This window comes from Phialemonium atrogriseum (assembly GCF_030411735.1).
Source record: "Phialemonium atrogriseum strain 8032-3 unplaced genomic scaffold QBC33scaffold_4, whole genome shotgun sequence".
NCBI lineage: Eukaryota > Fungi > Ascomycota > Sordariomycetes > Cephalothecales > Cephalothecaceae > Phialemonium > Phialemonium atrogriseum.
In genome coordinates, this window is record NW_026848141.1 from 603,288 (window position 1) to 627,522 (window position 24,235).

General features: G+C 55.7%; 10 protein-coding genes across 10 annotated transcripts; 6 read left to right on the plus strand and 4 right to left on the minus strand.

Annotated features, from left to right (window-relative positions):
• The first annotated feature begins 515 nt into the window (after positions 1 to 515).
• On the plus strand, positions 516 to 1,902 carry QBC33DRAFT_528094 (uncharacterized protein). Its single transcript, XM_060427027.1, has 3 exons — positions 516 to 1,280; positions 1,342 to 1,437; positions 1,498 to 1,902. Exons 1-3 carry the CDS (start codon positions 768 to 770, stop codon positions 1,750 to 1,752), a joined length of 864 nt encoding a protein of 287 aa, XP_060286675.1. The 5' UTR covers positions 516 to 767; the 3' UTR covers positions 1,753 to 1,902.
• QBC33DRAFT_267438 (CobW/HypB/UreG, nucleotide-binding domain-containing protein) lies at positions 1,628 to 3,354 on the minus strand. The gene has a single exon (XM_060423161.1). It carries the CDS (start codon positions 3,034 to 3,036, stop codon positions 1,939 to 1,941), a length of 1,098 nt encoding a protein of 365 aa, XP_060286676.1. The 5' UTR covers positions 3,037 to 3,354; the 3' UTR covers positions 1,628 to 1,938.
• A 162-nt stretch (positions 3,355 to 3,516) lies between these two features.
• QBC33DRAFT_528096 (uncharacterized protein) lies at positions 3,517 to 4,530 on the plus strand. Its single transcript, XM_060427028.1, has 2 exons — positions 3,517 to 3,829; positions 3,937 to 4,530. Exons 1-2 carry the CDS (start codon positions 3,673 to 3,675, stop codon positions 4,110 to 4,112), a joined length of 333 nt encoding a protein of 110 aa, XP_060286677.1. The 5' UTR covers positions 3,517 to 3,672; the 3' UTR covers positions 4,113 to 4,530.
• QBC33DRAFT_528099 (uncharacterized protein) lies at positions 4,213 to 5,272 on the minus strand. The gene is made up of 2 exons (XM_060427029.1): positions 5,074 to 5,272; positions 4,213 to 5,014 (listed from the first exon to the last, which is right to left on the minus strand). Exons 1-2 carry the CDS (start codon positions 5,076 to 5,078, stop codon positions 4,465 to 4,467), a joined length of 555 nt encoding a protein of 184 aa, XP_060286678.1. The 5' UTR covers positions 5,079 to 5,272; the 3' UTR covers positions 4,213 to 4,464.
• A 1,027-nt stretch (positions 5,273 to 6,299) lies between these two features.
• QBC33DRAFT_616886 (uncharacterized protein) lies at positions 6,300 to 7,193 on the plus strand. The gene is made up of 2 exons (XM_060432669.1): positions 6,300 to 6,673; positions 6,749 to 7,193. The coding sequence occupies exons 1-2, from the start codon at positions 6,356 to 6,358 to the stop codon at positions 6,881 to 6,883; spliced, it is 453 nt and encodes a 150-aa protein (XP_060286679.1). The 5' UTR covers positions 6,300 to 6,355; the 3' UTR covers positions 6,884 to 7,193.
• A 211-nt stretch (positions 7,194 to 7,404) lies between these two features.
• On the minus strand, positions 7,405 to 9,059 carry QBC33DRAFT_267559 (uncharacterized protein). The gene is made up of 2 exons (XM_060423162.1): positions 8,188 to 9,059; positions 7,405 to 7,813 (listed from the first exon to the last, which is right to left on the minus strand). Exons 1-2 carry the CDS (start codon positions 8,933 to 8,935, stop codon positions 7,536 to 7,538), a joined length of 1,026 nt encoding a protein of 341 aa, XP_060286680.1. The 5' UTR covers positions 8,936 to 9,059; the 3' UTR covers positions 7,405 to 7,535.
• Positions 9,060 to 10,474: 1,415 nt separating this feature from the next.
• On the plus strand, positions 10,475 to 13,729 carry QBC33DRAFT_268202 (uncharacterized protein). Its single transcript, XM_060423165.1, has 2 exons — positions 10,475 to 11,418; positions 11,474 to 13,729. The coding sequence occupies exons 1-2, from the start codon at positions 10,836 to 10,838 to the stop codon at positions 13,609 to 13,611; spliced, it is 2,721 nt and encodes a 906-aa protein (XP_060286681.1). The 5' UTR covers positions 10,475 to 10,835; the 3' UTR covers positions 13,612 to 13,729.
• Positions 13,730 to 14,211: 482 nt separating this feature from the next.
• On the minus strand, positions 14,212 to 15,532 carry QBC33DRAFT_600640 (kinetochore Sim4 complex subunit FTA2-domain-containing protein; the record flags this gene model as incomplete). Its single annotated transcript, XM_060432087.1, has 3 exons — positions 14,212 to 14,692; positions 14,770 to 15,210; positions 15,400 to 15,532. The coding sequence occupies 3 exons, from the start codon at positions 15,530 to 15,532 to the stop codon at positions 14,478 to 14,480; spliced, it is 789 nt and encodes a 262-aa protein (XP_060286682.1). The 3' UTR covers positions 14,212 to 14,477.
• Positions 15,533 to 17,261: 1,729 nt separating this feature from the next.
• On the plus strand, positions 17,262 to 18,329 carry QBC33DRAFT_555949 (uncharacterized protein; the record flags this gene model as incomplete). The annotated part of the gene is made up of 1 exon (XM_060429683.1): positions 17,262 to 18,329. The coding sequence occupies one exon, from the start codon at positions 17,262 to 17,264 to the stop codon at positions 18,327 to 18,329; it is 1,068 nt and encodes a 355-aa protein (XP_060286683.1).
• A 1,215-nt stretch (positions 18,330 to 19,544) lies between these two features.
• Positions 19,545 to 20,928, plus strand: QBC33DRAFT_445419 (Ketohexokinase; the record flags this gene model as incomplete). Its single annotated transcript, XM_060424326.1, has 6 exons — positions 19,545 to 19,594; positions 19,688 to 20,097; positions 20,173 to 20,336; positions 20,408 to 20,463; positions 20,537 to 20,653; positions 20,772 to 20,928. 6 exons carry the CDS (start codon positions 19,545 to 19,547, stop codon positions 20,926 to 20,928), a joined length of 954 nt encoding a protein of 317 aa, XP_060286684.1.
• Positions 20,929 to 24,235: the final 3,307 nt, after the last annotated feature.

Consider the following 24,235-nt stretch of genomic DNA (forward strand, 5'->3'; position numbering starts at 1 on the left):
CCAAGGAGTCCAACCTTGGTAAGCACTCGGTCTTTGTGATATTTTCCCTCGAGATGCCGTCTGGTTGTGCTAGTTCCCCCCTACCACCGCCGTCCTCGTGCCCACCACCTTACTCCCTCCTCAACCTTGCCCAACTAACTAACTAACTAACCCCCTCCCCCCGGAGCAAATCCATGGCAAGTGACCCCAAACCAGCTACCAGAACCACCTCCCTCTCCCGCAGGCTCCGCCGACTAAGCATCCACCTGCCCGGCCGGGGGGCCGACAGGCAACAACATCAACAGCCACCACCACCACACCGCAGCGACGCAGGCGCCGACGTCGGGTTGTTCAGGATCACGCACACGCCCGACCGGCCGGGCCGGCGGGTCGAGCCGTCCGAGGCGCCGTCCGAGGAGGAGTGCCGGGCCGAGATCGCGGCCTGGCAGCGGCAGGCACAGGCGGAGGGGCGGGCCCTGGCGCTGGTGGGCGATGTCGCTCGTGAGCGGAGGAGGGGGCGTTGGCTGAGTGGAGGGGTGGGCCAGCTGGGGCTCGAGGGTGATGGTGTGGAGGGATCTTCTGGGTCTGAGTATGAGGATGTGGTTGTTGTTGATGATGATGTGGAGGAGGAGGAGGGGGCCGGATATACCTCCTTTTCTTTGCCGCTGACTAGCATTTCCCAAGATCATCGATCCGAGACGCACGGTAGCGGCGGGGGCGGTAGCGTCGGAACCACACGACAATCCAAAGCCTCGTATTCTCCCCCTCGTGGCGGCGGCAGCAGCAGCATGGGCGGGATCCGGTCGCCGCGCCGTGGGACACTGCTAAGTGTACCGAGTGTGGGAGCGAGCGCGGGATACCTCGGCGACGGCGACGAGTCGTATCACGGCGAGGTGGCCGAGGCCGAGGAGGTGGATGTCCAGCGGCTGTATAGGCTGGAGGCGGCGAGGAGGGGTTATTGTCTTGTATGCAAAGCTCACACCGTCGGAAGGGGCGAGATGAGCTGCACGAAATGCGGAACCAACTTTGACTACACATCAGGGGAGGAGGGTCTTAACTCATATGGTGCGAGGGACCGACCTCTCCTGCACGCCGAGCTGCCTGAGTCGTCCCCCCCGAGCCGCCGGTCTCACCACCGCCGGAGTCCAAGACTCGCTCCCCCGCCACTCCCAAGCCCAAGTGACGCGGCATACCCGGAGACGAGACTTGCGACTCCGAAGCCGCAGACTCAGCCCCGTAGGTCGGCGCCGGCGGATCAGAATAATGCCGTCTCCGAAGAAGGAGCCCCTCCTATCAAAGCGGTACTCGTTCCATCCCGCATTTACGACCTCTCATAGCACCGCTAACGATGACACTATATAGCATCCGTCGCAGGACACGCTCCACTTCGCGATGATGCAAATCTCCCCCACGCCGCGGTCGAGAGACAGGCTCGTCAAAAGCGGCCTAGTCACAAAGGTTTTAGGAACACCCATCCCTGCCATGGCTTTTATCCAAGAGCTGAGCAAGACATTATAGAGCAGAGAGATACCCCAGACCGACGATATGGGGTCCTCTCCGCCGAGCATCGTCATCGCCGGCTCCCCGGAGCAAGACCCGCCGGTGCCGGCGCTTGGAACCGTGAAACCTTCGTCGAGGTTCTACCAGCGGATGCCGTCCCGAAAGCCGGGGGATTCCGGGGAAGGGCCGCGGGGCAGCGGGGAGTGGGAACTCGACATTGTGTCGCTGTATGAGGCGGATTCTCCTTCGCAACCCTATGAGAGGTGGATTTAGAGCCCGGGCTGTGGCTCTTATTCTGGGGGGTCACGGTATCGGGGTGGGGGTCTTAGTTAGACCCGCATGAATGATGTGATGGTGTAGATATATAGGCCCATGATGAATCAACAGGCTGGTTATAAACAAAATGCGTTTCTGCATCAAACACCCATGCGCCGTCTATACATGTTGTGTAAGTAGGCTCTATGAAATTCTAGTGACAACGAGGGACCCCTTGTCATCGCCGTCTAGTTCTAATAGGCCGCCGTTTTCTAACTTCTTCTTCCACTTTGTGCTCTCGTAGCGAGCAAGTATCATGGTCATCCTGAGCGTCGATTCGCGGCTCGAATCGTGCTCTTCCAGGCCACCCGACACGGGGGTGGAGGTCCACCGCCCGAATGCCCAATTGAGGATGTACCTGCCGTGCGGATGGGGGGGCGTGGGGTATGACTCGTCCTCTTCCGAGCTCCGTAGGGTGTAGGAGGCTGTCAGCACCGCCTTGATCCGGTAGACCTCGTCTTTGGGTGCGCTCCTGAGGAACGCCTGAAGCTTGTCGGCATTGACAGCCGCACCTTCGGGGCCCTGGAGCACCATCGAAAGAACCTCAACCTCAGACTGGTGGTCGTGGCTGTGGTCGTGGCCATGGCCTTCTGTGCCTGCATGGCTGTCGTCCCCGAAAGCCCGCGTCAGCTCCCCACCAACGCCGAACACGAGCTCCACCGGCAACCGGCCCTTGTCGCTCTGCACGCACGGCGTCTCGAGCTCCAGGTCACCGACGCGGTCCAGGCACTCGTCGAGCCTGCGCTCGTCGCAGGCCTCCCACTTGTTAAGCACAATCAGGTCTGTGTACCGGGCCTGCATGCGGGCCGTATAGCTCGTGTCCTCGTAGCCCTTCCAGTTCTCAACGTCTATGACGTGGACGACGCCGTCGAGGACGTACCTCCCGGGAGTCTCGCGGGCCAGCCTGTTGACCTCGAGGGCCAGCGTGGCCGGGAAGGCGGACCCCGAGGTCTCGACGACGATGCGGTCGGGCCGGACCGTGGTCGCCAGCTCGGCCAGCGCCTCGCCCAGCTGCCCGACCAGGTTGCAGCAGATGCACCCGCCGAGCATCTCCTGCACCCCCGAGATGGCCTCCGAGCCCGCCAGCTGCGAGTCCACCGCCAGGTCACCGAACTCGTTCTTGAGCAGCGCGAGCCGGTACGACGGGTCCGCCGCCCGCAGCTGCGGGATTAGCCCGAGGATCAGCGTCGTCTTGCCCGACCCTAGGAACCCCGTGACTATCGTGATCGGGATTGGCGCCATCGTGGAAAGAGAGGTAGGTGGGTGGGGGTAGCGTCGGTTGGGTTTGGTGCGTTGGCCAATTAGGTTGATTGTGCCTTTCTCTACAGAAAATTCGAGTTTCCAATTTTCACACCACAGAAGAACCCCTCCTTCCGTTGCCCCCACCTGCTGCACGTCATGCTGGGACGATAAGATCGATAAGATAAGATAAGATCGATGCAACGATTCATGGGAAGCACATGGTCACATCGATCACCCGTTCAAACACGTTTGTTGAGCGGCCAAACCCTTCTCCATGACCGGGCTACAGTCGGGCCCCCAGGATAGGGAGTGGCCGCTAATCATGTTGAATTGGTGCCGGCCGTATGATTGTTTGGCCAAAACTCTAAAGACAGTGCCCAGAAGCTATTTGGCGGCTTGCTGGAGCCTATGATGTCATCACATTCCACCAGTTCACTCCAGCTCGACTGCCGAGTTGCCCAGACTCTGCGATCTTCAACCACAACTCTTCTCTTCAGCAGACCCAGTCCCCATCCGTCTGTCATTGTCTAATATCTTGATATTTAAAGTTTTACTCTGGAACACGCAAAAGCAAGATTCCCGCACTTGACCACCTCCTCTCTCGTCTCCTCCCCGCAGACCCACTAGCCGAAGAAAATGCCAGGGCCAGAGAATAGCAGCAACAGCCTAAAGGCCAGCGACCAGGACGCCAGCAAGCCAGGAGTGGACTACAAGGCCCAGCTGGACGCTGCGGCGGAACGGGTAAACGATCCCGACAGCGGACGGAACGGGAATGGCGGTGTCTTAGAGAGAGGTGGGTTTTTTGGACCTGCGCCCGTCCAAGCGAGGGAAATCTCGCGTTGCATGCATTCCCTGGCGCGGGGGCTGTCTCACTAACCGGCACGCAAACCAAAAAAAAAGTATCGCACTATGTGCCCGCGATCGGGCGCATGCTGGGCAACGAGGACGAGCCGCCTCCCGCCAAGCCGGCTGCTGAAGTCCCTGGGCCGCCACAGCGGCCTGAGCATGACCCCCAGATCCAGGAGTTTGTGCGAGCCCAACACATGAGCAAGAACATCAGCGAGGGGTCGGAGTAGAGGCGGGGACAGAGTCTTAGGGCCCACAGCTCGACAAAGAGGGACGACTTCGACATTGCCATTGGGAGGTGGAAAGGACCAGGACACGGCGAAATCAAGACGATGTGGAAACTCGAGATTTAGAACCACTCGATTATTATTATGATTACGAAGAGAAATCCAATCTGAAGCTCCAGCGGTGATTACCGCCCCCCGAAAACCACCCCCCCAAGAATGGAAAGAAAACACCTCCAATCTTGAATGGAACAAACAGCATCTCGCCCCCTCCTCATGAATGGTGATCAGACTCTGTACAAACTACAAAGCGACTAATCAAGAGAAACAAAAGACAACCCCGTAAACAACATCCCATCTAGAGGACCAAGAACTGTCCCACCGCGAGCGCGAGGCCAGCCATGAGGGCGAGGCCCTTCTTGAGCGACGGCGGCGAGCCAGCAGTGACGACGGGCGAATCATCGCCTCCGTTGTCCGGGTTTGCCGCGCCGGTCTCCTGTGGCGGCGGGACGAAGTTTCCGGGCGGGCCTGGAGCGGGGTTCTGGGTGGGCTGCGGGAAGCCGGGGTGGTCTGGGGCGGTGACGGTGATGCCGTCGCCGCCGATGACGGTGGGGCCCGTGGGGGCGGCGGCGTTGGGGCAGGTGATGACCTGGGTCTTCTCGTGGCAGACGTCGCAGAAGACAGTGGTGGTGCCGAAGTTGGGGGGGATGGCGGGCGGGGTCCAGTGGTCCCTTTCACCGGTGCATATCTCAAGGAGCGTGTAGGTGGCTATCCATTCGCTGGTCGGGCAAGCGGCAGGCAGGGTGACACAGTACGTGGTTGTGAAGGTCGAAGTCACCGTATTAGTGACTGTCGTTGTGGGAAGCGGCGTGCACTCCAGGAAGGAGGAGGTAAGTGTGACGGCGGCGCTGTGATCCAAGTTAGCTTGGATGGAAAGGGGACCATGCTTTGGCTGGGGATGACATACCTCATCTTGGGCAATGGTGGTGGTGTTGGGTGTGTATAATGACTGGATCAAAAGACACTTGGGGAACGGTTTCACTGAAGATGCGAGTGGGTTGTTCTGGATCTCTGTCCGGAGCAATCTTGTGACCTTTATAGTCAAGAACGAGGGACTGAGTTAAGTGTTGAGCGAGTGGATGAGTGGATAGAGAACAAGACTCTCGACCGGAAACAGCACACCCAACTGCCTCTATATATGGACGAAGGCGGACTCGATGACAACATGATGCTGATCAGTGTTCGGTCGCGCTCGACCGGAACATTCGCTAGACGGCTCGGCGAGTAGTGCTGAGAGAGGAATGGTTACGCGTGGAACTTACATTCCACAAGCGTGTCGCCTAGGAAGCAAGATTGCCGCCGTCGCAGTCCGTCGCCATGGCACGAGAGGAGAGACACCGCTAGAGCCAGATTCCAAAGACGGCTGTCTAGACTGAGACTTGACTCGAACTGCAACTCGTGGGTGTTCGGACGGACGAGTCTCGTTGGCCATGAGAAGCACCCCGAGAATCCCCCCCACCAGCCCGTAATTTCCCCGTGGCACCTCGCCAGGCCGGAAGCATTCGTCACGGAGATTCACACGAGACATTGATTGATCGACCCATGAATGTTATGAATCTATGATGATGATTGATAGGTACGGACCGCTGGCACTCCCGGCGAGCCCAAGGCCTGAGGCACGCAACTGCGGCGGGCAACAGTTTCCTCCCACCTTGAGGCCATGGCAGTGCCATCCGCAGTCCGGCTAAGATCGTGGAGATTGTCTCAGAGTCAGGTCAGCCTAGTGCAATCTAGTGTCATATCAAATACATCATCACATCACAGTAGAAGTTTAGTCTAGCAAGACCCAAAGCCGAAGCAGTGGTATGTACCCAATCTATCAGCATCTCATGCCCACGGGATATCCAAGGCACAAGACTTCCTATCAAGGGAGATTTCAATATCCGGAATCAAGATCTCAGAGAGATACTAGCAACTCGACACTGTAGGGCAACTTAGTGACGGTCGTGGCGTATTCCGTTGCTTTTTGATGAAGAAGAGAAGAGGAAAGGAAAAAAATTGCGAGGAGCGCGTCGAAGAAAAGGGCATCTGGCACCCCTGTCGATAGGTCGACGCTAGTCCCCTTCCGGCAAACTTGGCGGTGAATTTCTTCCTCCCCCACCCACCGACTCCACACACAACCTGCCTCGGTCCGTAACCGCCGCGATTCTGCAGATGAAACCTTGCCGCTTTCATTTCGACAACACAAAATGGCATCTGGCGAGTACTCGACCTACGGCGGCGGCGCGCTAAGGCTCAAGGGTACGAAGGTGAAGAAGCACGGCAAGAAGAAGAAGGATAAGGAGTCTAGCCTCGAGAAGGCGCTCTCGACCGGCGAGTCGCCGTCCCGACCGGATGACGACAGACTCGAAGAGGCACGACAGGACAAGGCGGACGGAGACAGCAAGGAAACCAGGAGCCGGGGCAGGGGCTACGGCGGAGAGAAGAGCGAGGGTGAGGGCGGCGATGCGCCGGTGACTTACAAGACTGAATCCGAACGGCGCTTCGCCGAGGCCAGGAGGAAGAAGGTGAGACCCCCTGCTCGGAAGAAGTTCCCATGTCCGTTTCCATGCTGCTAAACACCACTAACTCGTCGAAAATAGCTCTTGGAAATGCCTGAGTCGGCATCAGGGCGGCCTGAACTACTGAAAACCCACAAGCAGCGTGTCGAGGAGCTGAACACCTATCTGTCCAAGTTGAGCGAGCATCACGACATGCCCAAGATCGGCCCTGGCTAGAACCAACTTACTGAACGTGTGGATCACACACACACAATGATCTACATACAGGAGTTTGGCGTCTTTGTGAATATACCCTCATAGGATGTTTTTCGAGCCAATGTTCCGTGGAAACGGCGGGGGAGAGCATGGGTAATGAAGCAAGATCCTTGCAAGGATAAAGCTTTGTGAGAAAAACATTGCCCGAAATTGGAAATTCGTCTCTTGAGACAAAACAAAAACCAAAACCAAAACAATTTGGGAATGCCTATTTGCGTGAATATATTCTATTTGTGTGCTGAATTCATCACAGCTGTCATGGAGCCCCCTGTTCCTAGCTGCCTTGGCCAGATTGCCCGTTTTTCTCTTCCTGGACCCGTTTGATGCCGGGCACCTTGCAGTCTGATTCATCGTCTAAGCCTTCCCCTTTTCTGTGAGACCGATGGAATGAGAGATGCGGTGCCGTGGCGTATCGCCTGGCTCGTGTATATGTACATGCCAGTTCCCGTTCCCGTTCCTGTTTCCTGTTTCCTGTTCCTGCATGAAATAAGACAAAACCCAAGACACCGTGGTGCAAGGAATGTATGTAGTTAAACCCGGGCCCTTGGTGATGTACAGAATTGATCGCCGCCGTGTGGTCTTTATGTAATGTTGTTATGTCCCCGACGCGGTCCTAAACCAGCAAAATCCCCCCAGCAACAACCACCCCAGCCGCCATGGCCCCGAGGACCTCATTCCGGCCGTGACGGAGCGGCGCCGCATTCGTTTGCAGACTGCCCGATGGCCTGGTCGAGCTGGCGGCCCCTGTTTCGGCGGGATCCGCGTCAACGTACGATGTCGCCGTTACGATAACCAGCCCGCCATCCGAGTTGGTCGACGTGAATGTTGCCGTTGTCGGTCTCGAGTGGTGAGATGACGTGCTCGAAGTTTTCGAGGATGTCGAAGTCGGCTCTGAGAAACCAATGTCAGTCACAATGATGCGCACATGCACACACGCGCACAACCAACGACATCATGTCGGGCACCGTCTCACTGACAGCAACTACCGAGTCAAGTGACACGCAGGGGAGTTGACGGTGTGAAAGCAAAGAGGAAGGCAAAGAAGACCCGGAACGAGGGTCGGCTCGAACCACAAGACGTACCTCCATGAGAAGTCACGGAGTCCGAGGAGGACGGAGCGGCGACGGAGGACGTCGGTTCGGAGGAAATGGAGACAGATGAAACTGACGAGGAAGATGTTGGTTGGGAGGTAATGGAGAGGGATGAAGATGAAGCGGGAGAAGATGAAGACGAGGAGGAAGAAGGGGGACCGCTAGTGGACGTACCGGGAGAGGTGCTAGGGGGATCAGAAGTAGGAGCATTAGAAGTAGGGGGATCAGAAGTAGGAGGATCAGAATTGGGAGGCGGAGAGCTTGAGGAAGGCGGCGGTGTACTGCTATCACCGGAGCTTGTTGGAGGGTCTGAGTCTCCTGTAGATGTGGTAGGAGGGTTGCTCTCGGCCGCTGTGTCGTCACCAGACGAGGAAGTGGGAGCCGTCGTCGGGTCACTGCTCGGAGGCGAGGTCGACGGAGGTGGAGTGGCCGTGGTGTTGGTGTCATCACGCTTCGCCAGCTGAGCGATTGATGTTGCCAGCACGGCATCGTTACGATGGACGGCTTCTATGGCCGAGTGCTCGGACGGCCAGATGCCATGCTTGAAGCGGTCTGGGAAGTACTTGTGTAGGAGATCATGGAGGGACTCCGGCGAGGCGTGCTCGACCAGCAGGCGGAATGAGGGTGCTCCTTTCGGGGCCGACCCGCCATCTTCGCCTCCTTCCACCCCTTCATGTTGGCCTGATCGTTGAGCCCATTCTCCCGGGGACACGGCGGTTGCGACCCCAAAAATTACCAGCAACGACAGCGACAGAACCAGCAAAAGACGGCGTGCGGAAGGCATGTTTTCTCTCAGGGCTTGATGCTGCCGGGTGCTTGATTGAGAGTTGCTGTCACCTCGGCTGACGAGTTCCTTCTCAGAGACAAATTCCGAATGTCCAACCTCTAGCTCGGAGGCATCTTTGTATGCCGGGGATGCCATGGTTTAAGGGTGTGTATGCTCAGCGACTAAGGGATGTGTGGATAAGCTGAGGGGGTTGAGTCCAAGCCAAGGGCGGCCAATACGGCTTCGGAGGGAGCAGTGGCACGGAAGTGACACTAGATTGAATCGAAATCTAGGTAGTTGTCCGAAGTGCGCACCTGCATCATAGGGTAATCATTGAGGAAGGGCGCCTTGATTCCCTTGTATCGACGAAACGATGGGTCTACTGCGCTACTGTGGTAGACGTAATGGCTCCGGCGGAGACTGGAGGTTGTTCTCAATCAACTCTTGGTTCTCGCCTGATTGATGTTGGCCGCCGGGATAGAAGTGGCGAACACGGCAGTGGGTTCACTGGGATGGGTCGCACTGCGCTTGAAATCAGGATGCGATTACGGATTACAGATTACGGATTTGTATTGTACAATAGGGAAAGAAAGAACGGAACGCTGGTGGTTGAGGTGGAGCTATCCGGGAGAAGGAGGTTGCTGACCGGAGCTGCTCAGCTTCCAACTTCAGCTCGGACAGGGGTTATGACGCTGTGGGCCGCCCGAAAACTTGCTTTACTGGCTGACGGGAGTTGATGGACAGGGTTTGCGCTGGCAAGCAAGGATTGTGGCCGCTGATAGTGTGGACCCGAACATCAAGTTCAGGGCCACACAAGGGCCACACAAGGAGAGGCAATGTGGAATACCATTTTTTTTTCGGCTACTCGTTTTCCGTGTCTCTCCACCACGACGTAAGGCAAACGACGTCAATGGGTGGGTGGGTTCTCGTATTCCCATCGGAACTGAGCCTGGGCTCGATCACAAGTAGGTTTCAACTACCATGTACGATGTCAGTGCTCTCACACGGCATCGAATGCTCGTACCCTTTACGACACTAGTGTCGGGCCAGCAATGCGCAGTAAGCCGCCCCAATTCTCAGTCTTGGCAGCTTTGTTTACTTGCTACTAAATACGCAGCAGGAGGCAAGCTACGGATGCTGCGGCTGGCCTTGTCTGCCAAGGACCGCCCATCAGCTCATCAGGCCAGAAAGACATCATAACTTTCAGCATGTGCCAGGTTTTCGGATTCTGCTCATGAGCAGCTCAAGCAAAGCGCCTTGTTCAGCACACTTTCTATCTGAAGGTCGAGTTTTCGCTCCTTCTCTTCATTCTATCACGGTGCACAGTTGTTAAGATTGCCAGATCGACAGACCCCGGAACCAGGTTGCAGACTGGAGGCTTCCAAAGCAATGGCAATCATAAACAAATGCGAAACAATACCTCCTCTCCTGTGCCGCCCAAGGGCTAGAGTCTTGATGTCGAGACTTGACTCTTGTACAACTGTCCGTAGATGGATTTTTACTACCACAGCTTTAATCCGGTTTGCCTTATACTCAGATGTAGCAAATGCGCATCTTCAAGAATTGATAGAGCAAAGTCAAACTCAAAGACCACTACGTACCTAAGGCACCTAACTAATAATCTGCAATCATCGCTCTTGGTGTTCTCTACAACATCTCAATCTACCCTTGGTACAGTACAGTAGGCAGCTAGGCAAGCTAGGTTATCTGCAGAACCCCGTTAGTGGCTGCCACAGGATGTCTTCAGCCACAGGTGGCGCGTCTTGTTGCCAAGGTGGAGTAACGGCACGGCACGCGGCTCAAATCCCCTATGGATCATGCCCTGGTTCTTCATGTGATGATGGAGCGTAGGTAGTCATGTTATTTTTGGCAAGAGCCTCCTCCATAAGCATTCGGTCGTCCCTTTCCCACAAAACAATGCAAACTGCCACAACTGCAGAGCGATTAGTGGACAGGTGATACCCGAAGAACCTTGTGCTTTGCCCGCAATTGCACTGCGGATGCAGCTCAGCAATTCGAGTCCCATGTTGCGCCAGGTGGCCTGTCGAGACTCGATATGCCCGAGCACCTTCAACCGCCGCCGCCTCCTCCGACCTCGATCAGCAACATCGATGACATCGGTGACGAGGGCAAAAGACTGAGAATCCCCTCACGATCTCCACATCCTTACCACAGACGGAACTTTGAGCTTCTAGAGCCCTCCGACACGCTTGGCTGCCACACAGCGCACACAACACCTGTCCTTGCTCACAAGCCAGGCAGTGCCCTCTCGTCTCTCACCCGGGAGTCCACGCCTGCGAGTGATAGTGGCACTGAGGCAGATGATGAACATTTCTTAAAGCGCCTCCCAGCACCAAAAACCAGGCTACACAAAGGGCTGCGTGGGAAGGACGAGCCGCTCTCCGGATCATCAACCCCGCTGCTATCCCCTGCAGTGCTAGAGGATGAGGGTCGAGTAACACTGCATCGACCAAAACGAGACACGTTAGCCAGAACCAAGTCTCTCCTCGGTGGGGAGAAGGCTCGAAGTCGGAAAGAACTCATCCGGCGCCTTACCGAGCTCCTCTTGCTTGCCTGCCTGGGTTACCTTGTCCAAGCAAACCGACTTGTGCAACCATTCTTGAAACTATGGCAGAGAGGTACTTTTGTCTATCCGATGTCTCCTCTCCGATCCATCTAATTAACTCGTCCCAGAACTCACAGCGCAATTCCGATTAATCGTTGCGCTACTATGTCTCTATCCTTTGAGACTCGTCATATGGGCCTATAGGCGGGGGAAGCCGTCAAGGACGATTCCGATCTCCGTTCCCTCGTCATTTGACCCGGCGCCGATATTTTATCCTCCGGTGGTACCAATACTTGTTGCACTGCTCATTGCAGTGAACGTTAGAGCTGTCATCCTGCCGAACTTGGTTCTGAGCCTCTGCGCAGTCCCCAGGAGTCTGATTCCTGGTGCGCGATACCATGAGCCATACAGCACCCTGCATTGGGTCCTCTCCTGCATTCCAATTTTCTTGTCAGACCAGAATCCGGCCCATGTTGACACAAACACGGTGTCAAACGAGGCTCTGACGTTGCTATATCCCCTCCACCAGCAATTATGCATCATTTTACAGTACCTCACCACTACAAGCCTCTTGGCCGCTGAGCTGCAGCTTCTGTCGGTCGCACTAATTAATATTCTTATTTTGGCTTACTCGCCCCAAGCCGTTATCCTCAAGGCGATGCTATGGGGAGGGGGTCTAGCCATCCTCATTATCTGTGGCCCGGTGATCAGGTGGGGGATCACATTAGCAAGGGTTCCCAAATGGCGATTCATGCGGGTTCCTGCCTCGTCAAAAGGGGCCTTCGGCTTTCGAGCCCTCAGGGGCATGATGCTGTCTTGCCAGCGTGGCAGATACGACGTTCCCGGACTGGACCTTGACTACTCGACTGGTGAATCTTGCAATACGTCCGATGATGATTACGAACTAAATCACGATTCCCCAGCTTCTATAAAGAACCTGCGGCGCACAGGGACTATTAGCGGCGCCGAAACCCTCATCGCCCCTTCGCGGACAGGTTCGCTCCATGCCCGATCCATGTTTCCGGACGAGACCATGTTCCGGACTTCGTCGAGGCGCCACACTCTGCCATCTCTTGGCAGGTCCGGACTCCCACCCAAAACACATACCCCTTCGGGCCGCCGGAAACGCTCGGCGTCCTCCACCATGCGGTACTTCTTCTCCCTAACCCAGGCACAGGCCGCAACACGAAAGTGGATTTACGCTGGCTACGTCTATCTCTGCGTACTGGCCATCGTTCTCTTTGGGGTCAGGGAGTACGTGAAAAGATACGCGCTATCCGGCGACGAACCAATCGGTTGGGCGCTCGGCTATCTCTTTGGCAACCTGCCATGGTTTCGATTCCAGGTCGTGAAGGCGAATCTGGAACGGTGGATCCGTCTCCCTCTACGGACTGGGGAAGAACACGTGGAATCGTGCTACCAGGGCTGGGTGCAGCACCTTCGACATGCCTCCTTCGGCGAGGCAAATACCCGCCTGATTATCAGTGGCTACTGGCTCGGCATCATAATCACGGGTCTGGCCGTAGTCTTCCAGCTGTCCCCGATCTACGAGGTCGACACTCGCCGCAAGGTGTTCCACTTCATGATGGTCGCCATGCTCCTCCCGGCCACCTACGTCGACCCAACCTACGCGGCCCTGTCCCTGTCACTCGTTCTCGCCATCTTCCTCCTGCTGGACCTCCTGCGAGCCAGCCAGCTCCCTCCGCTGTCGAAGCCCATCGCCATGTTCCTGACTCCCTACGTCGACGGCCGCGACCTCCGCGGGCCCGTCGTCATCTCCCACATCTTCCTCCTCATCGGCTGCGCCATCCCCCTGTGGCTGAGCCTGGCGGCCCTGCCGCGCTCCGGCTCCGGCGGCCTCCTGGCCGGGTGGGAGGTACCCACCAGGGACGTGAGCATGGTCTCGGGCGTCGTGTGCGTCGGTCTCGGCGACTCGGCGGCATCCCTGATCGGGCGCCGGTGGGGCCACCGCAAGTGGGTCTGGGGCGGTGGGAAGAGCCTTGAGGGCAGCGCGGCGTTTGCCGTCGCCGTCTTCGCCGGCCTGATGGCTGCCAGTGCCTGGCTGAGGATCGGCGGCTGGCCGTCCGCCTTGGCGGGGCCTGGTGGGCCGGGCCCGTGGTCGCTGTGGTCATGGGGCTCGGTGGTGCGGAATACGGGCGTGTGCGCATCCGTGGCGTCGCTGACAGAGGCTGTCCTGACGGGCGGTAACGATAATGTGGTCGTTCCGGTGGTTCTCTGGACCTGTGTGAAAAGTTTGGGACTTTAGACGGCGCTTGGCATCTTTGTTCGTCTTTTTTCTCTGTGTATGGACGGGCGTTATTCGGAGAAGGCGTTCCCATCTCCCTTTGGAATGGATGAGTAGGGGTGCCGTTTACTCTTCCAGGATAGACAAGGGGAGTTCGGGTGTTGCTTCGAGAGATTCGTTGCAGGCTTTACGACTCCGTGATAGGGTGATAGAAAGCCGGCCATAACGGAGAGGCTCTTGTCGGAATAGAATCTATATGCGTATTTTACAGATATATATTGGAGTATTTTCCCCTTTAGCTACCCGCAGAGGGGGATGCCACAATTTGAACTTGGATAAAGCCTGTTGGTCTCTCCTCGTCGTCTTTGACTTTTCATCAAATTGCAGAACCCCTCCCTTGGGTAACACGTACTCTCTCTTGGAGACAACCGTATCTATATCCATCCATCCATTGCCAAGTGGTATTCCAATATCCCACTCACAAAAACCGGTCTTCTTTTCTCTCCTTTTGCTTTAAAAGGGCATGATCTGCCCCGCGCTAGGGGGTGTTTGTATTCACAACTCACAGTGCCGTGCCATTAGACAGACACTAAGGCAACGATTCTTGAACACAGACCTATGATGTGGGCGCAAGGCGTTTCTAGGCAAATTCAGGGGATCAAGATTGAAAGAATGGGTGTTGAGTTAAGGTTGGTGTTAATTATGCAATACAGCTGACTCGGGGTTAAGCAACTACAAAAGAAAATTGGGGCTGGGGGCTGGAGGCAGGCTGGAGGCTGGAGGCTGGGGGTGTGTGTGAGCAAGTGAGAAGAAGAAAAGGGCCATCCTTCACACCCAAAGGGTTAGACTGTCTCTGGACCGTCGAATTCCAGGCCCCTAAATTCCCATCAGGTGCAGCGTTTTGGCTTGCGCACCCCCCCAGCCTTGCTCGCCTTCCAGTCATACACTCTTGGGTCACACCGGCTAACCCGACCCTCCAAGTCGTGTCGGCTCTTTGGGGCAGCAGTCTTGTCGCTTCTGAGCCTCTTTGAGTACTGCCAGCTAAGAAGGGCACGGTGCCATATCAAGCCCTGCGTCTGGCCTTCCTCCTCATTCCAGTCGTCTATTATACTGTCGAAACACCGAAAGTCGTCGTACTGCACATAAAGGCCTCTTCAGCGACCTGGCGGTCACATATACCTGGCACCATTCCAGGCGTGAGGGTCGGATGCGGGGTGGTCCTGGAGTGGCTCAAATCCACAAGGATTCCGTTGACGTATTGGTTTGATCTCAGGTCCCCAGCAGTAATACCGAGATTCTGGAGGCTGATGAGGTTGTGAAGCATTTGAGGTATCTGTCGTGGGTGAAAGTCCACGCCACCAGGGATGAAGTCCTTGACGATGGCGCGAATAGGTCGGTACAGGCCATCCTTGCTAGTGGCATCCTTGCGCCCATCCTCGATATCCCAGTCGGCTGGAACGATTTTGTACTTCTCCTCAATCATCTTCTCATGCTCTTCCTTGAGGAGAAAGTAGCCGTGGCACTTGACAGCCAGATCCTCACGGCCAGCCTCTTTCAGGCGGCCAAAGGCACGGCATTCAGCACTGAAGAACTCGTAATGATGATAAAGATCCTCTTCATCTGGCCAAGTTCTTTACTGTAAGGCCAATGACCCCACCCGTCTGAATGGTGGAACTTGAACTAACAACAGTCAATTTGGTTGACTTGGTTGGCAGCAAAGATAGGATAGAATGCAAAGCAGGCTCACCAGTTTCAGCGCATATATATGCCCGCCAATAGAGGCTTGGACTACATACAAGGTCAAGGGACCGTCCCCTTCAGCTGCAATAGGGTCCAGGAGCCCGATGTCATTGTCAATGTCAAAGACAAATGGCTGGATCTTAGGTCCCTCGACTTCTGGCATTGGAGACAATTTGGCCGGTGGTAAGTATGTGGGAAACATTGTGAAAAAACTGGGGGATTGAAGACTGCGAGATTGGAAGACTGCGAGGCTGCGAGGCTGCGAGGCTGGGAGACTGGAGACTGGGAGACTGAGAGACTGAGAGACCGGGAGACTGCTGGGAGACTGGGAGACTGAGAGACTGGGAGGCTGCGAGACTGGGAGTTTGAAGACAGAATGGTGTGATGGGGAAGCGAGACCAAAGGGGTTTGGGCAGACAAGCTCAATCTAGATAGCCCATCACAGAGGGTTGTCACAAAGCCCAGGAAAGGTCTCTCTTTGTCCTGCTGCACTTGTCGGCGGGTATTCTCCCCCTTTCCTCAAGCCATCCCCTCGCCTCCCCCCCCCCTCCTTCTCAACAACAACAAAGAAAAAAGAAAGGAAATGAAAGAATAATTGTGTGCAAGACATCAGGGGCCCAACCTTGAGGATATCGACGCATCCGGACACTGAACAGGATGGAGCCCGTGGAGTAAGACGAAAGCTCTTTGTCCTCATGCTTCGATTCAAACGAAGTCTGCCGAGAGTCACAGCAAACGGAGCTCTCCAGAGCCTGCTTCACCTGCCTTGTCTGCATTACTTTTCCTCCAAGGTGGAGGAGTCTATGACTTTTTAATGCAGGAAACAGGGCAACCAGCTAGGCAAAACAATAGGGAAATCAGAATTTATTCTCAAATCTGTTGAAAACACCAAAGTTGATATCGTGAATGCTCGTGTTGGCTTCACCTTGAGAAAGGCTACTAGACCCAGCAATCACAGTGAGGTACGAGCTCTGCTGAGGCCCTCGACCACCCACCCCCGGTAATATTTTAAAGCCTATACCGGAATGGCTCGCGCTGGTGAAAAATACCGAAAAAAAACTAAACAAAACGCTGCCCACGGAGGTACGCCTCCATCCTCACCAGCCTCATCTCGTTCCCCCCCACCCTCCCCTCGAGCCGCTCAATCCTCCCCTCGACCCCCTCAATCCTCCCCTCCAGCCCAACGATTCTCCTGTCCACACCATCCTTCCACACTTTAAGCTCTTCCTCCTTGGCGCGTTGAGTAGTCGACTCCGAATCGACCGGTTCATCAGCCGCAGATCGTGGCTGTCCTCCCCACCATCGAAACCGCCTTCGAACACAACCCATCTTCTCTAAAAAGGTGGCTATTGCGACGGTGGCTGCGATGACGCCGCTGATCGCGGTCACCTAGTCAGCGACAGACATGATGGGGCAGTTGGACAACCAAGAGTAAAGAGTGGATGGGAGGAAAAGAGGGAAAAGGGGGGAAGAGAACAGAGGGGAGAAGGGAATTTATAGGCATAGGATCTAGGGCGACCCAGCTCGGAAAAAGCATACGTCTTGACAAACCTAAATTTCTTCTAACCAAGACTGGAATCTGCTTGCCACGCAACATGCCTGGAGAACGTACTGATCGTCGTCTCTTCACCGTCTTCTCTCCGGCGCTGCCTGGGGCAACAACTGAACCCCTATTCGCTCGGCCCCGGAATTCCAAAAGGAGGCTCGCCGCCTTCTCTCCGGCGCTGCCTGGGGCAACAACTGAAACTCGTATTCGAAGGACTCACCGGAGGTCGTATTTGAGTTATCGGTCATGAACCTTTTGCCACAAGCCTCTTGAAGTTTAAATGGTGAAGGTTCTCATGCACGGGACGTTAGTTACCCCAGGTACAAAAATGATCTCGGTCTCCAAGTTTCAACTCAGCCATCTACTTGCTGAGACACCAAAAATCATGGACCTCTTCAAAGCAATGCGCCATCTACTTGGGCTGTCCCTCAAGGAGCAGAAGCCCGACTGTGCCATCCTCCGGCTGCCGGTTGAATTGCTCCTTCTCATATCGGCAAGCCTTCCCCTGCACAGCCAAGTGCTCCTCTCCCAGACATGCCGCTGGCTGCGGACCGTCCTCCCCCTTGCCGACTCTTCATCGCGCCTTCCCCGGGAGCAGTACTTGGAGTACCTCGCCGGCCTGGCCTACGACATGCCGGAGCGGTGGGTGTGCGAGAAATGCATGGCCCTCCACAGCGTCGTCGAGTTCGACACCCCGAAACGCCCATGTCGTACCCTTTGCCCTCTAGCATGGCGACATGGTTGCTACCAGTACAGTTTCAACTGCTTCTGGCCTCACCACCGCCACATCCAGCTCACGCTCAAATACACACGCATGCTCGGCAACAAGAAACACCAGAGACATCTCCAGAATTTGCTGGCGCCGAGTCACTCTAGGTTCGTCATCTACCCGCTCGAGAGAAACGTGCTTGCAGCCCAGTGTTCTACATACCCCAAGGTCGAGATCTCCAACGGCAACAGCGACGGAGGAAGGAGGCGGTACTTGCTACTCTCCGTCCGCCGCTACAAAGCAGCACGAGAGATCGTGTCCCCGGATAGTATGGGCATCGTCGTGGTCTGCCCGCACATGCACATGTACTCCGGGCCCCAGCCACCCGGACCGGCCACCCTTTCCGCATACATCCACGCGGCGTTCAAGGAGGAAGATGGCGTCGAGGTGCGCGGCGCCTGCGCCCGTTGTCCGACCGACTTTGCGGTGCGGGCCTCTCCCTGGCGCGCGACGGTGCGGGCCTGGAAGGATCTAGGATCCGAGGGCTCCCCGCTGGACCCAGCCTGGAGGGTACATCTCGACGATTATCACCAGGACCCTGTGTATGGGATCCAGGAAGACCTGACCATCGCTCACGAACCTGGAAGCGTTCGGAAGCTATACGAATCGGGGGGTGGAGAAGTCGAAGGGATACAGTGGGAGCGTCTAGAACCTGCACCGAATGATCTGAGGCGCGCGTCGTGAGGGTGCTAAACCTAGGCTTCTTTGACGGTTGCCCAGCCAATTCGCCACTAGCAACAACAAAGAAGACGTGCGATTATAGAAAACATGCAACGACTTCATCATATCACTGGAGACCAGCAGCGATGTAAGGTATCGCGTAGGAACAGAACCCTACCCCTGAGTCGGCCGTCTAGCGACGGTGACTTAGGGGGGACATGTCACATGATTAGGATACTGCCGCCTTTATAGTGATAGAAAAAGAAAAAGGGGTTACTCATCGGGCGCTCCGCCCCTGATAGAGGACAAACGGTGCTAAATCTTACATTTCTTGCAGCTTTTTTCCTTTTTATCACAGGCGGTTAAATTAATGTTACGGTCATTTCAATATTGCTTAGCCTGTCTACCAGCAATAACTGGCGAGAATAGGACCTCTTTCCTTGTGGGATGATGGGATGGGCGAAAGAGGAACGCTGGCCTGCAGTCGTCAGCGCCATTGATGCTCTCGCCTCGGGAGACTATCAGTGACCGACATGGCGTAAGGCTGGCTTGGCGAACCCATTGGGACACGAGCCAAGCCCAGGTTTCCATGACGAAACCCCTCCCCTCGCTGGCTGAGCAGGCTACATATCACAGATGGAAGTCGGTGAAAGACGGCATTCGCTGATTGGAGCCACACTCTGCGTCTCTCTGTTCGCTGCCAAAGCTGGGCTGCCCATCATTCCCCCTGCACGACTAGCTTGGTTCCTGAATAACGCAAGCAGGTCTTACTTGGAACCATCGTTCTGCCATGGCAGAGAACTGGGAAGAGCGGGCCTAGATTCGTGGCCAGTTACCAAGGCCCCGCAGCGAGGAACGGAGCGAGTGGCTGCAACGTCTAGGACTTGCAGATGTGAGGCATGTAGGGATAGGAAGGATTAAGAACTACTGCGTGTCCAGTCAGAGCCACCTTTCTGCACATATTCCCCAAACTACTGACTTGACAGAGCCAATCACAGTCAAGAATAGCCTGCTCCACAATGAAGTCACACTTGGATCGGTCTGGCGAACTACTGTGTATGTATGCGTAGCTGCAGACGGTTGAGTCTAGACCCCACGGATGTCGAACATAGACACTGGAGAGTCCAAGCTGGGACGTCGTTTCTGTGCTCTTTCCGAGACCGTTGAAAACCAACTGGAGGCGGTGCGTATCATCCGCATCAAAGGCAGAGGGATAGACCCCCTTTTCCTGAGCCGGCCATGAAACATATCATCCTTGTCGGAGCGTGTTACTTGGACACGATCCTAAGGTAAGTAAGGACGCATGACTGGGCTTGGAATTCCCACACCCCTTCCTGGGATCTACCTACCTACCTAGATTACGGCTTACGACCTACATGTAGCGTGCCTCACTTCCCCGAGGAGGACTCCAAGCTTCGGGCGAACAGTCTCCAGCTTCGCCGGGGTGGGAACTGTCCGAACACGCTCGAGGTGCTCCTGCAGCTCCTCCGGCGCGAGCCCGGACAGTCCCCAGTCACCCCACACCTTATATCCTGCCTGCCATCATCCGAATCGCCTGCCACGTCGAAGATCTTGTCGTCGTTTGGGCCGGGCCCGGCCCTCGACTTCAGCCACTGTCTCTATCGGCGGGGCTACACGGAGCCAGCGAGTAGTTACATCGTCCGAAGCCAGGAGACGGGAAGCCGCACTATTGTCAACTTCAATGACCTCCCAGAGATGACGCTGGAGGAGTTCGTGGCGATCGCTGACGACTTCAGGGACAAGGGGGAGTGTCTCTGGCATTTCGAGGCAAGTCTTTTTGCAACCACCTACGTTGGGTCCTGATTTACATCTTTGTTCCGTCTCGTTCCGAGGGAATGACACACAGTCAAGGGCCGGATTCCCGAGACGGTACTTGGTTGCATCCGCTATCTGCGCCGTGCGCTCCCAGACTCGAAAATTAGCGTCGAGGTGGAGAAGCCTGGTCGAGAAGGTTTACGGGAGCTGGCCGCGGAGGCGAACATTGTCTTCTACTCGCGACCATGGGCCGAGGTGAGTTGGCTTCCAAGTCCCTGTCGAACGATCGGCCTGGGGTGGGACAGGTTGTGGTAATCGTAGCATAGAACCAGGGCTACGACACAGCCGAATCATGCCTACGAGGCGAGTCACCACCAAGAGCGTAGGTACCCATCGAAGGCAGATCAGACACACGGACCTGCTGCAGGCAAACTGACTTGATACGTGGATTCAAGGTCTCTCGTCCTCTGTACATGGGGTGCACAGGGAGCGTCTGCATTGTCACTTCCAGCCGGGAAGTATATCCAGTATCCCGCCACGACGTTAGGGCGGGAAAGAATAAGGGTGGTCGAGTAAGTGGGGCTTCTCGCGTTGATGACCAGAGCGACAGCGCAATGTTTATCAGGCAGTCATGAGTTGTGGCTTTTGAGGGGTCAAGCGGCTGACGAGTCATATCCCCATGTGCCACAGTACTATTGGAGCGGGTGATACATTTATCGCGGCACTCTTGTTCGGGGTGGCATGTCACGGCAGCGACTGGGACTCGGAGCGAAAATTGCGCTTTGCCGTCGACCTTGCAACCAAGAAGGTCCAGATGGACGGCTTTGCGGGGTTGGTAGGTTGGTAATGCAGACTGAGAAGAATAAGAAGAGCGGTGGGCATGGATGATGACGTGGTCGATTGTTGTGGAAAAGTAGCAGAGTTCACCCGAAAATACCCCGTCGCCTAGGGGCAGGTAGTTGAACCATTCATTTCTGCGATGCGGGAGCCGGGAATCGCCAACAATTCAGAGGATCGGTGGCGAAACGATTGGACCTCGCTAGGAACCTAGGCAATAATCAGGTGGAGGTGGAGGGTGAGGTGAGGGGGATGCCGCTGCTGTGAGGTCTGTGGGCTGGCTGGTGGCAGTTGGATTTACTGGTTGTAATTAACACACTAGAGTGCTGCTGGTCAACTGTAAGCCAACGAGCTGCCTCACTCGTCGCTCGGTGGAAGAGGAGAGAGCGAAATATTGTCTCAACTGCAGCAAGGAGCCGAAGCACACCACGAGGCGGCGGGGTTGTAGGAGACGGACCCGTGCAGGCTGCTGGAGAGCGAATCCCGTCTCCAAAGTGTCTGCCTCATATGCCTCAGGGCTCGCGTGAGCGCTTGGAAAAGGGGCGGCCAAATCCTCGTTCACCCAAATTGGATCAAGATGAGATGAGACCAGGATGCATCCGCGTCCCGCGAAGGGCATGCCGCGAGAGCCCTGTTGCTAGCGAATAGGACCGGATGCAGCTGCCAGTGGCATCAGGTCACCTTGTGTGTCGGACTGGAAAGTTTCGTCTGCGGAAGTGGTTTCCAAGATCCTTTCCGACGCTGTAGCGATCCACACGTGGCTCAGGCAGAACGGAATGGTGCGAAACGCAAAGAGGAGGGTGGGGACAAGGATTTTCTGCCGCCAGGCGGGAGGCAGGAGTCAAGGAAAGCACGGAGCTCCCGACCAAGCAGTAGGTCTTTAGGTAGGTATATAGTTTGTGGCTGAGTCATAGGTCCGTCCCACTCACTGCGGGCGGGTAAAAAAGACCAGCAACAGCGCTGGATGATGAACCTGGGGAATTGAGCAGTGCTTGTGGCAGGTACATTGTCCGGAATACGCCCGGGTATGCATAGCAAACTACTCATACGCTCGCAACGGGTCAGCCTCCTGCGGGATACCTCTTCTCTCGGTCGGAAAGGGCACAATTGCCACAATGTCACCCACCAGTTGGATTGCTTCTTTAAGATCGGAGGAGAGAATGATCGGCCTGCGCTATATGAGTGGGTAGTAGTGTACATAAGCCGCCGCGGACGAGTTTAATAGTACACCATACATACAAGTGCAGCGGACATTTGTGGGCATTGACGGGATGGGCGCATTGCAAGCGAGTTCGTGATGTGTGGTGGGTGTGTCACCTGAGCATTGACAGGGAATCGCCCGGCATACCCAAGTTTGGTGAGTCCCGTCGTTGCTTCGAGGAGATTTGGAGTGTGTGTGACTTGCCGCTACAGTGTCGAACCAGGAAATAAATGCCTTTGGGCTGAGCTCGCTACGAACAAGGGGCTGGAATGAGAGCACAGTGTAGTCATCTCTAAGGGACAAGGACTAGTACACATTCAGTAAGGGCAGATTACCAACTGGTTCAGTGCAACGCAACGCTAAAAAAAGCAAACCTTGAAGTTCTGCTGGTGTTGGGTTACTTTCCAGTACGGTCGGCATGCATCCCATAGTTTCAACCTGACATGGGAGGCAGCATCTCAGGTCAGCCTGACTTGCGGCCAATCACGGGTGAGCCAGAGGCTGTGATGTCCATACGCTAGCGTGTGCTTGCTCGCATCCGGAACAGGGATTGTGGAAGGCCCAAGGACGCCGCTGAAACGGTCTGTGGTCCTCGAGGAGGAACCGGAGGAGTCGAAACATCTTATTCTGCATACCTTGTAGTATGTAAGCCGCGGGCCCGTGATCCCTCTTTGCGGCTTGCCTCTTTGCCCAGAAGTGGATCTTCGCCCGCCCCCTAGTCGAGGAGAAGGCCATGACATGGGCTTGTGGCATGTGGCCGGGAACGACCCTTTTGGATCTTTTCCTTTTCCTTTCTCCTTTTTTTTGTTCTCCCCTTTGTACTTTTCTTTTACCGGACTATCAAAATTTCGCAGAAGCAAGGGTACCTGCCCCAGGAGAACAAAGCCTTGGCCTTCCTTGGCAAACTCGCCCAGGATGCTGGAAGATCCGTCATGCTCTGCCGTCGGATTGGGGGGCTGTCAGAATGACAATCGTAGACTTGTCGGGCTGCGTCCGGAACACCAACACCAACACCAGGGGTTTCCAAGGTTCTATCGGATGAGCGGACCTACGCTTTTAACTTGACATCACCTTTCGGACTGCAAGCCAATTCTGGCCGCACTGCAGAGTTGACGGCATTTTCCTTGAACTAATCGATAGGGCGGGTACATGGGAGACAATCAATGGAGTCCGAATGAAAGTTTTTCGAGACAACGAGGCGGAGGTATCATTCAGCTCAGAGAAATGAGCCGAGAGACCCGAGACAATTAGGATGACCGTCTCCCCTCCCCTCCCTGCCTCGGATATCGACATGGTTACCTAGGAAGACAAAAGGCTCCAGTCGATAAAAAGTTTGCTTGATGCGCCCCATTCCATTCCCGGTGTGGATTCCAGTTTCCACTGCACTTCGGCCTCTTCGGTTTGGGGACTGAGATGCTAATGCAGCGGGCTGCACCAATTTGGCATTAGCTTTTGCCGTGGATCAACCATCATCGACACCAGCAAACTTTGGCGAGTTGAGGGTTCCGTGCTGCGAGGTGCCACGGGTGACGGTCCCAAGCGCGTCAGCCTGGGTAATGAGAAATGCTTGCCTCACCCGACCAGGTCACAGTAAAGGTGTGGACAGCCACCACTCATCACTGCACCAGTAACCAGCCAGCAATCCGCATGCATCGTTGATATGGAAGGCTCGCATTGCATGGCTCCATGGATGCTGGTTGGCCCTTTTGGCCCGAAACATGGTGACGCTTTGGGAATTGGGATTGCTGGCGCGTGCTGTAGCAGCATGGTTCCATTTACACAGGTTCTTATTGCTATGCGTACATCCTTCACACCGTAGTTGTACATACACTAAAATAATGCGTGCCAGTATTTGTTTTCCTCCCCCCTGGCGCTGCGAGGTGGTGGCGTGGTGTCATTTCATCCGTGGAGGGCTTGGGCCTGAGTTCCGAGAAATACCCAAATCAGGTCCTTGCATGTCCCCCGTTAATCAAAGCCTGGCGTGTGGGTCTGACGAGCAGGGATTGCGGGTGGGGGAGCCTCAACCAAAATCAGATTGGCTCAAGCTAGGTGGAGGTACTTGCGCACTCATATCAGTCATCCTTAAGCAGTACCGCCTCCATTGCTATTGGATACG

Excerpts from the sequence above, each read along its gene's own strand:
- QBC33DRAFT_267438 (XM_060423161.1), bottom strand. The coding sequence starts at position 3,036 with ATGGCGCCAATCCCGATCACGATAGTCACGGGGTTCCTAGGGTCGGGC.
- QBC33DRAFT_268202 (XM_060423165.1), top strand. The coding sequence starts at position 10,836 with ATGCCCGAGCACCTTCAACCGCCGCCGCCTCCTCCGACCTCGATCAGC. Across the intron at positions 11,419-11,473 it reads CTTGAAACTATGGCAGAGAG|AACTCACAGCGCAATTCCGA; the intron begins GTACTTTTGTCT and ends AACTCGTCCCAG.
- QBC33DRAFT_528094 (XM_060427027.1), top strand. The coding sequence starts at position 768 with ATGGGCGGGATCCGGTCGCCGCGCCGTGGGACACTGCTAAGTGTACCG. Across the intron at positions 1,281-1,341 it reads GAGCCCCTCCTATCAAAGCG|CATCCGTCGCAGGACACGCT; the intron begins GTACTCGTTCCA and ends GACACTATATAG. Across the intron at positions 1,438-1,497 it reads AAAGCGGCCTAGTCACAAAG|AGCAGAGAGATACCCCAGAC; the intron begins GTTTTAGGAACA and ends AAGACATTATAG.
- QBC33DRAFT_528096 (XM_060427028.1), top strand. The coding sequence starts at position 3,673 with ATGCCAGGGCCAGAGAATAGCAGCAACAGCCTAAAGGCCAGCGACCAG. Across the intron at positions 3,830-3,936 it reads TGGCGGTGTCTTAGAGAGAG|TATCGCACTATGTGCCCGCG; the intron begins GTGGGTTTTTTG and ends CCAAAAAAAAAG.
- QBC33DRAFT_616886 (XM_060432669.1), top strand. The coding sequence starts at position 6,356 with ATGGCATCTGGCGAGTACTCGACCTACGGCGGCGGCGCGCTAAGGCTC. Across the intron at positions 6,674-6,748 it reads CCGAGGCCAGGAGGAAGAAG|CTCTTGGAAATGCCTGAGTC; the intron begins GTGAGACCCCCT and ends CGTCGAAAATAG.
- QBC33DRAFT_267559 (XM_060423162.1), bottom strand. The coding sequence starts at position 8,935 with ATGGCATCCCCGGCATACAAAGATGCCTCCGAGCTAGAGGTTGGACAT. Across the intron at positions 7,814-8,187 it reads TCCCCCTAGCACCTCTCCCG|AGCCGACTTCGACATCCTCG; the intron begins GTACGTCCACTA and ends TTGGTTTCTCAG.